A 10,626-nucleotide genomic window follows, 5' to 3' on the forward strand; every position below is an offset into this window, starting at 1 on the left:
CACAAGGTTCCCACAATAAGTTGGGTGAATTTTGGCCCATTCCTCCTGACAGAGCTGGTGTAACTGAGTCAGGTTGGTAGGCCTCCTTGCTCACACACGCCTTTTCAGTTCTGCCCACACATTTTCTATGGGATTGAGGTCAGGGCTTTGTGATGGCCACTAAAATACCTTGAATTTGTTGCCCTTAAGCCATTTTAAGCTCCCACAACATGATGCTGCCACCCACGTTCTTCACTGTTGGGATGGTGTTCTTTGGCTTGCAAGCCTCCCCTTTTTCCTCCAAACATAATGATGGTCATTATGGCCAAACAGTTATATTTTTTTCATCAGACCAGAGGACATTTCTCCAAAAAGTACGATCTTTGTTCCCATGTGCAGTTGCAAACTGTAGTCTGGCTTTTTTATGGCGGTTTTGGAGTAGTGGCTTCTTCCTTGCTGAGTAGCCTTCAAGTTATGTCGATATATACTTTTGTACCGGTTTCCTCCAGCATCTTCACAAGGTCCTTTGCTATTGTTCTGGGGTTGATTTGCACTTTTTGCACCAAAATACATTAATCTCAAGGAGACAGAACGTGTCTCCTTCCAGAGCGGTATGATCCCATGGTGTTTATACTTCCGTACTATTGTTTGTACAGACGGACATGATACCCTCAGGCGTTTGGAAATTGCTCCCAAGGATGAACCAGACTTGTGGAGGTCTACAATTTTTTTTCTGAGGTCTTGGCTGATTTCTTTAGATTTTCCCATGATGTCAAGCAAAGAGGCACTGAGTTGGAAGGTAGGCCTTGAAATACATCCACAGGTACACCTCCCCTTGATTCAAATTATATCAATTAGCCTATCAGAAGCTTCTAAAGCCATGACATCATTTTCTGGAATTTTCCAAGCTGTTTAAAGGCACAGTCAACTTAGTGTATGTAAACCTGTAAACAATTGTTGGAAAAATTACTTGTGTTATGCTCAAAGTAGACTTGCCAAAACTATAGTTTGTTATCAATTAATTTGTGGAGTGGTTGAAAAACTTGTTTTAATGACTCCAACCTAAGTGTATGTAAACTTCCGACTTCAACTGTAAATTAGACAAGGATTTTCTTCTGAATAACTGGAAAGGGCATAGCCTTTCCATTCAGCTCCAGGCAACTTTGATGTAAAGCTTGTAGTGACAACTTCTCTCCGTCAGGGGTGCGTAACTGGTGGCAGGGAAGTCAGACGCAGGAGAGCAGAACTAGGTAATAGCCGGAGCAGTTTAATTGCAAAACCAACGGCATAAAGAAATAACCAACATCGAAACAAAACCTGACGTGCACCAGTAAACATGTGCACAAGCACTTACAACAAACAAGTCAACACAAGGCATGGGGGGGAACAGAGGGTTAAATACACAACAATTAATGAGGGAAATGAAAACCAGGTGTGTAGGAAAACAAGATGAAACAAATGGAAAATGAAAAGTGGATCGACGATGGCTAGAAGACCATGATGCCAAACATCGAACGTCGCCCGAACAAGGAGAGGAACCGACTTCGGTGGAAGTCGTGACAGTGCAGTTCAGTGTTGCTTATCCAGTTTTCACTAGATATATCAATGTAATTACACCCAACACAACGTGGAATAACATTTTTTATTAAAAAACAATTCATTGTGGCTAAGTAATAATGGAGTTCATTGCAACTGCAAGGATGTCTGGGAGAAAAGAAATACAGAGGCACAATTACAAAGTGATAAATTGTAAGGTATGTTCTTTATAATCGAAGACAAAATACAGGTTGACTTGTTGGCTACATTCACAGTACATTTTGAAAAAATACCATCAAACATATGTGTTTTTAGTATAGTGTCTGCACTGAAACACCTCATTCATTACGTAGTGTGGTAAATGAGTTTCCACATATGTACCCAAAATCTAATTCTGAACTGACTCTTTCTATGCCAGCAAAGATTCTGGTCATTGACTACAATTACTCTTTTATATTTACTCTTTTATCATGCAGTATACATCCAAAACATACATACTGTAACTACATAACATCTAATTACATCTAGTTTCCAAAACATTAAGAACAACTTCCTAATATTGAGTTGCTCACCCCCCCTCCCTTTACCCTCAGAACAGCCTCAATTCGCCGGCATGGACTCTACAAGGTGTCGAAAGCGTTCCACAGGGATGCTGGCCTATTGTAACTCCAATGCTTCCCACAGTTGTGTCAAGTTGGCTGGATGTCCTTTGGGTGTTTGACTATTCTTGATACACACGGGAAGCATTTGAGCGCGTTGCAGTTCCTGACACAAACCAGTGAGCCGGGAACCTAAAACCATACCCCATTTAAAGGCACTTAAAAAATGTGTCTTGTCCATTCACCCTCTGCATGCCACAGATACACAATCCATGTCTCAACTGTCTCAAGGTGTAAAAATCCTTCTTTAACCTGTCTCCTCCCCTTCATCTACGCTGATTGAAGTGGATTAAACAAGTGACATCAATAAGGGATCATAGCTTTTCCCTGGTCAGTCTATGTTGTGGAAAGAGCAGGTGTCCTTAATGTTTTGAATACTCTGCGTACATGTATATATTATTACCAACCTCCAGGGAATTAGACACAGGTCCTGGTGCAGTCCAACCTTCAGCTCCAGCCTCAGCCTAACCTCCAGTTAAAGGCCCAGGCCCAGCACCAACTACAGGCACTGTTCCAGCTCCAGGCCCATATCTATCTCCACTCCCATCTCAAGGCCCAGCTCCACTCCCATCTCCAGCTCTAGGCCCAGCACCACCCCTAGCTGCAAAAATATATTCTAAAATAAAACATTTACTCTATATTTTCTTAATCAGCAGACACATTGACCCAGAAATAAACAATAACAAGTGGTGGATGGCCATATATAGTAAAGCCCACCATTGCCCTTTAGTGAGAGCAGTGACCACAGTGGGTATCTGTTCAAAGGGAATGTCCTGATTGTCTAAAGTAATGGACCAAGTCACTGCCTGTACTGTATATGTCAATGTTGTTCATATCAATGACCAAGACATTACAATTCTGCATTGAAACACTGTAGAGAGCATTCATTGCAATCTTACTTATTGCGAACTTGATGCCACGGCCTGCCTCCAAAATGGAAGATAGTTGGTCCATGCCATAGTGGGAGGGCTTTTTCAACTTTATCCCAGCTGGCATGCCCTCTATTTCAATGACCACCTGCTTGGCAGCCACAGTCATACATGGAACTCTGCCCTGTCCATCTGCTTCATCTAAACAGAAACCGAAAGAAGGCTTTAGTGAAGGAAGATCAAGTACACACATTATTCCAAGCTTCTACCAGTGATCCAGAAATCTGCTTACTTGAATATCAACAATGTAAAGCAACAAGGCACAGCTACCCCATATGTTTTTATAAATCAAACGTCAGCCCTTTTTAGTGGTTTAGTGGACTTTTAGTGGTTACATTTTTTAAGCTTGCTTTAAAGCGGAGCAGGTCCGTTATGAAATTAGATGTAAAAAAAGACAATACCTAAAAATGCTTATAGAAAAAGAGTTGGCGAAAAAAATGAAATCCTTCTGTAAGAAAAATGCCCGTTCCTTCTCTCTAACTATCAAATACAAACACATTACTTTTTTAAAGTAAATGTTTCAAAATGTCATGATTTACTATTGTGACCTTATTGTATACATTCCCACAATTGATTTCAGCCATCTTAAATGATCTTTTACTTTTAATGCCTTCAGGTTCCCCTTCAACTCCTGACCGTAGCTTGTCTGCCTCCTCACTGTAATGGGCTTTTGTGGCAGGTGGTAAATGCCTGCCATTTGCCCAGTGTACCTGCCATAACTCCTGACATACAACAGAAAACATGACAATGTCAGTGACATTGTTTTATCAATCTATTCTATCAAGGCATTACTACGACAAAACATTTACTTGCTGAAACAAAGTAGAAATATGTGTCAGATGGAGTCAGTTGACTTTAGAATTTGTTGTTAGACCCATAAAGTTCTGAAGAGAAACACCTCTGATCATTCATGTAAAATAGTATAATAATTAACCTACATCAAAGACACACCAATTGAGAAATGCGTGCAGTCCACAATACTTGAATGCTCTCCTTGCTCTTGTAATTGCAAACAGGTAATTCAAGCCAAAAAGGCACAAACCTTTAGCTTTAAGGTGGTCCCTCATAAACAGGTTGTAAGCTGACACATTACATTTGTAGAGCTTAGTTTTGTGTTGAGAGACAGCTTTACTCTGGGCCAGCTTTACTCTTTCATTCCCTAACCAGTTCTAGAGGAAACAATAGGAAGACAACACAATAGTAAATAATATTGCATCACATTTTCAAATCAGAGTAATTGTACATAATAGTTTTTTAAAAGAGTAAACACAAAAATATTGCCCCAGAAACTCAGCTTTTTATCTTGCAGATGATTGAAAAAGGAGCCTGTCACGCCCTGGCCATAGAGAGGCTTTTATTCTCTATTTTGGTTAGGCCAGGGTGTGACTAGGGTGGGCATTCTATGTTCATTTTCTATGTTTTATATTTCTTTGTTGTTTGGCCATGTGGTTCTCAATCAGAGGCAGCTCTCTTTCGTTGTCTCTGATTGAGAACCATACTTAGGTAGCCTTTTCCCACTGGGTTTTTGTGGGTAGTTGCTTTCTGTTTTTGTGTCTGCACCAGACAGAACTGTTATGGTTGTTCTCTTTGTTGGTTTTCATTTTAGTGTTCAGTTTCGAATAAATAATATGAACACGTACCACGCTGTACCTTGGTCCTCACCTTCTTCCTATGAATGCGTTACAGAGCCCTTATATAACATGAATTATCTGCGTTGTGTCACAACCAGAGGGTAAGTGAGGGGTGTTTTGAATCTAGGTTTTACCAGGAAATATGAAACTAAAGGCAAAACACATATGTGCTGGAAAAAGTTTAAAAAACATTAAAATTATGACAACAGCAAAGGATAAGATCCAGGATTTAACCCTTCATTGTTCCATAGCGGAATTTGTTTGGGAATAATGGCAAACGTGTACGATAACACATCACAGAACATTCAACTCTTCACTTAAATACAACATAAAATATCACAGGACATACTTCACAAGACAAGGTCAGACAAACAAATACATAGAGGTATACTGTAGGTGGTGAGTTACGGTTTAGTCTTCCTGGATTTAGGAACCTGATGCTGGTTGATATGAATGACTTGTGTGCCCTGTTTGTTCTACAGTGTGGGGTTTTGAACTTTCGACCTGACAGAAGCTGTTGGTACTGGTCATATAGTAGGTGTGTCTAAGTAAAATTGTCTGGATTTATGGATGGTTCTTGATTTGTAGAGTGATGGGATGCTTTGAGACTTGACACTGTCAAACCATAACACCCAAGGAAGCAGAAGGTTAAGATGCTTTCAATTAATGTCGTAAATAAAAGGTGAATCATCAGTAAGGGCATAGGAAGTTTCCTAAGTAATCCTAAACCAAATGTTTTGCCCAGAATCCAGGGAGAAATTACAAAAAGACAAAACCTTTTCTTATGTTCACAGAATACAGAACATTAATGACCCTCACCTTCACCATACTCTCTGACAGGCCAGTTCTGGTGGATGCCTCAGCTAGCAGAGGCAACCGTCTCCTGGTCATTCCCTGGTCAAAAAAGGCCTTCAATACCCCTATTTGATCAGGAAAATGTACGATCTTCTTTGACCTAAGAATAGAATGACACTTGTTAAGACATATCCTAATCCAGTGCTATATATGGATCAGTATACTTATCACAGATTTCATATGAGAAGTGGGCCATAATCAGCTAAGAAATCACTAAGGCATAATACAAGATTACACACAAGGTAAGCCCCATGGCAGATAATACTGACTTCATATTATTCACATCCAGCCATAGGTACTGTACGATGCAACAAGGCATGTTTCAGTATAAGCTTTGTGCCCTTAGCCATTAACACACTAAAAATCTACTCTACTGACTATTGCTAGGACTTACTAGTAAGGTTGTTTCCATGATATGTTGGCTGATGTGGTACACTATTGTTATGTTACCGTGTTGCTATTGACATGGTGATTTTGCTTCTGTTTGTAAATAACTTTGTAACAACGGGCCGTAAAATCAGAACAAGCTTCACCAAGAACATTTACACGTGCCAGGAATTTGACCTGGTGACATGGTGCTGATATACAGTAGATGGGTTATACGAATATTATAATAATATTACAAGGGCTCATGTATTCAAGGATGTTGTGCTGGAGTATGGTGATGTTCAGCTTGTCAGTTGCACCAAAGAGCCAGAGAAGGAGCTTGAGCCAGTACAATGCAGATGGCTATATTTTGCCACCCTGCTCCCCAGCTCTACCCTCACGTTTTTGGCCATGGATGGACACTTTAACGGAATGTAGATTGGTAGCCACAATTTCTATCTCTACTTTGCACATTCTTCCACTGCAAATCTACCATTCCAGTGTTTTACTTGCTAAATTGTATTTACTTCGCCACCATGGCCTTTTTTGCCTTTACCTCCCTTATCTCACCTCATTGGCTCACGTTGTATATAGACTTATTTTTCTACTGTATGTTTGTTTTACTCCATGTGTAACTCTGTGTTGTTGTATGTGTCGAACAGCTTTGCTTTATCTTGGCCAGGTCGCAATTGTAAATGAGAACATGTTCTCAACTTGCCTACCTGGTTAAATAAAGGTGAAATATATATATTTTTTTAAATCACATATTTAGCAGATGTTATTGCAAGTGTAGCGAAATGCTTGTGTTCCTAGCTCCAAACAGTGCAGTAGTATCTAACAATTCACAACAATACACACAAATCTAAAAGTAAAAGAATGGAATTAAGAAATATATAAATATTAGGATGAGCAATGTCAGAGTGACATTGACTAGAATACAGTATATGCATATGAAATGAGTAAAACGGTGTGTAAACATTATTAAAGTGACCAGTGTTCCATTATGAAAGTGACCAGTGATTCCATGTCTATGTGCATAGGGCAGCAGCCTCTAAGGTGCATGGTTGAGTAACCGGGTGGTACTCGACTAGTGAAAGTGACTAAGTTCAGGGCAGGGTGCTGGCTAGTGACAGCTATTTAAAAATCTGATGGCCTTGAGATAGAAGCTGTTTTCCAGTCTCTCGTTCCCTGCTTTGATGCACCTGTACTGAGCTCGCCTTCTGGATGATAGCGGATGAACAGGCCGTGGCTCGGGTGGTTGGTGTCCTTAATGATCTTTTTGGCCTTCCTATGACTTTGGGTCCTGTAGGTGTCCTGGAGGGCAGGTAGTTTGCCCCCTGTGATGCATTTGGCAGACCGCACCACCCTCTGGAGAGCCCTGCAGTTGCGGGCGGTGCAGTTGCCGTGCCAGGCGGTGATACAGTCCAACAAGATGCTCTCAAGAGGTGCATCTGTAAAAGATTGTGAGGGTCTTAAGGGCCAAGACAAATTTCTTCAGGCTCCTGAGGTTGAAGAGGAGCTGTTGCGCCTCACCACACTGTCTATGAGGGTGGATCATCAGATTGTCAGTGATGTGTATGGCGAGGAACTTGAAGCTTTTCACCTTCTCCACTGCGCTCCCGTCGATGTGGATGGGAGCGTGTTCCCTCTGCTGTCTCCAAGTCCATGATCAGCTCTTTTGTTTTGTTGACGTTGGGGGAGAGGTTTTTTTCCCCTGGCACAGCTGTATAATGTCTGGGATTTTTTTTCATGTATTTTTTGCTGGTCTATATTATTTTGTCTCTTGCCATTTAAGAGTCAATGCAATTCACACTGTGCCTTAAAATGTTGTACTTATCGACTAATACATTCAAATTAAAACCTTGTGAGAATTTTTGCCTATCATGCTGTACCAAAAGCAATTACCACCAACTCTGATTGTGTGGCAATAAAGAGTTTTGCTGCGACCAGTGTAACAGACCAATCTAATGTCACTACACACAGATGAAACATGAGACCACGACCGGTCCTTCACCGAATGCCTTTTTATCTTTCCCATGAGCAGAGGCAGTCTTTCTGAATTCATAAAGTAGAATCTGTGTCGGCCATCGGTCAACGACCAATGCGTGAGACTCCTCTCTACACAAACACAAAACTATAGAAGAGCAAATGATGGGCAGTGTGCCCATAAAAGCCTGGGACTTGATTGGAGGCGGCAGTACAGGGTCGTATTCAATAGGCACCAAACAGAACAAAGATGGACTGAATCTGCCTACCTGAACTTGTCCTATAAGAAACTGTTTTTTTGTTTTCCATTGAAAAAGGGAATTCTGCTACGGTCTGCACCAATAAATATGACCTAGTACTTACATAGGTCACAACAGATCTACCTATCTCTCTTCCTGGAGATCTACCATCCTGTGGGTATTCAGTCCAACCCTAACCTAACATACCTGATTCAGCTAGTTGAGGGTCATGTTCCAGGCCCTGACCAAATGTTTATTTTATTTGATTTATTTCACCTTTATTTAACCAGGTAGGCTAGTTGAGAACAAGTTCTCATTTGCAACTGCGACCTGGCCAAGATAAAGCGTAGCAATTCGACACATACAACAACACAGAGTTACACATGGAATAAACAAAACATACAGTTAATAATACAGTAGAACAAAAGAAAACAAAAAGTCTATATACAGTGAGTGCAAATGAGGTAAGTTACGGAAATAAATAAGACCATGGTGGCGAAGTAATTACAATATAGCAATTAAACACTGGAATGGTAGATCGGCAGAAGATGAATGTGCAGGTAGAGATACTGGGGTGCAAAGGAGCAAAATAAATAAATACCAGTATGGGGATGAGGTAGGTAGATAGATTAGCTGTTTACAGATAGGCTAAGTACAGGTGCAGTGATCTGTAAACTGCTCTGACAGCTGGTGCTTAAAGCTAGTGAGGGAGATGTGAGTCTGGTGGTTAGCTGGCTAGCTTCAGTTGAGGGATTCCAGATCCGAAGTAAATATAAATACTTTAGGAAAAAAAAACAGATCCACACCACATTGGGTGAGGCGGGTTTGCAGGAAAGCATTTAGATGATGAGGTTTAGCAAAATATTTTAAAGGATATGCGACGAAAAATATGTAAAACGATATATACAAGGTACACGACAGGACAAAGACGCCTGACTGCTACGCCATCTTGGATTATGAATTGCAAATTGCAGATAATGTATTGCATCAACCAATAGATTGCTATACTACTCCGCTATATCATATGGGTGGCATTCCTGCCTGACTACATTGCAGATGCCTGCCAGATCACGCAAAGCTTGGATAGGTGTTTAACATATCAGCTAACTAACATCATATGATATAGGAATGTACTTCACGACACTTGATGACGTGGCGCACAAACATTGGTTTATGCAACGCAAAGTCTTCAACATAATCAGGCAGGAACACCACCAATATGTGGTTAGGTGATATGTTCAACGCTAGCCTCGTGTGGCCATCCTTCCAAATCTTGTCTTGGAAGTCAATAGAAATCCAGTAAGGATTCTGGGTTGGAATGGGAGTGTAGGTTTTTGTTTAGACCCTTATCTAGCGCACCTAACTAACTGGTTGATAAGTTTAATCACGTTAGTTACTGCTGGGTTTGGAGCGAAAACCTACAGGATGGTCGCTCTCCAGGAACAGAGTTGGTCAGCCCTGCAATAGTTATTTGGGATTTGTAAAAAATAAAATAAAAGTAGAGGCCAATAAATCATCAAATAATCTGAACCAATTATGTTAATCTGTTATGTCAAATATCGGTTATAATATATCCAGAAATTATGAAGCCATGAAGACCATCTGGACGCACCCATGCAGACCTGCGACGCGGTTGCGGCCTAGCAACGCAACCGCAGCCTGGCAAGGAACGTATCCTTGTCAACTTGCAACCTGGAACGCGCCCGAGGGCTAGCAACGCAACCAAGGGCTAGCAATGCCAGTAAAGCTAGTCACCTGGACCACGAGTTGCCGAAGCTCGTTCAGTGTTTCAGAGTTTAAAAATATTTTTTAAATAATTTAAGAACTGCAAATGCAATGATCACTTATAATTTAATAATTACAATTTTGCTTCCTATGGCGGGCAAGGGAGGTCTGGTTGTCGGCCATGCTGGAAATGTGATCTCGCGTTATTGTGCCATTGTCAATACAGTACATCTACACCACGATATGAAACGTTGATTTGAACCTTCTGACTCACTTGTGAATCAGGCGGGGCCCACTGTCTGATTTAAATCGCATGATTTCTGAAGATAGTTGTCGAGTATATCGACTGATTGCATTACCTCATCCCCATACTGTATTTATTTATTTATCTTGCTCCTTTGCACCTCAGTATCTCTCCTTGCACATTCATCTTCTGCACATCTAACATTCCAGTGTTTAATTGCTATATTGTAATTACTTCGCCACCATGGCGTATTTATTGCCTTAACTCTCTTATCTTACCTCATTTGCACTCACTGTGCATTCTTTTTCTACTTTATTATTGACTGTATATTTTGTTTATTCCATGTGTAACTCTGTGTTGTTGTATATGTCGAACTGCTATGCTTTACCTTGGCCAGGTCGCAGTTGCAAATGAGAACGTGTTCTCAACTAACCTACCTGGTTAAAGAAAGGTTAAATAAAGGTTAAATAAAAAAAT

The 10,626-nt window shown here is 40.7% G+C and overlaps 1 protein-coding gene across 3 annotated transcripts; it reads right to left on the bottom strand.

Annotated features, from left to right (window-relative positions):
• Positions 1-1,607: 1,607 nt before the first annotated feature.
• zgc:113176 (uncharacterized protein LOC554708 homolog) lies at positions 1,608-10,338 on the bottom strand. Of its 3 annotated transcripts, none has more exons than XR_010460504.1 (6): positions 8,388-10,338; positions 5,554-5,689; positions 4,146-4,272; positions 3,074-3,244; positions 2,582-2,775; positions 1,608-1,683 (listed from the first exon to the last, which is right to left on the bottom strand). XR_010460504.1 is itself a non-coding variant. In XM_065007262.1 (5 exons), exons 2-5 carry the CDS (start codon positions 5,623-5,625, stop codon positions 2,723-2,725), a joined length of 423 nt encoding a protein of 140 aa, XP_064863334.1. In that variant the 5' UTR covers positions 5,626-5,689; positions 8,388-10,338; the 3' UTR covers positions 1,608-2,722. The 3 variants fall into 3 exon arrangements, 1 of the variants encoding a protein (XP_064863334.1); XR_010460505.1 differs by adding an exon at positions 3,705-3,825 and having other exon boundaries at positions 1,608-2,775; XM_065007262.1 differs by having other exon boundaries at positions 1,608-2,775.
• Positions 10,339-10,626: the final 288 nt, after the last annotated feature.

Source organism: Oncorhynchus nerka, linkage group LG22, assembly GCF_034236695.1.
Source record: "Oncorhynchus nerka isolate Pitt River linkage group LG22, Oner_Uvic_2.0, whole genome shotgun sequence".
Classification (NCBI taxonomy): domain Eukaryota; kingdom Metazoa; phylum Chordata; class Actinopteri; order Salmoniformes; family Salmonidae; genus Oncorhynchus; species Oncorhynchus nerka.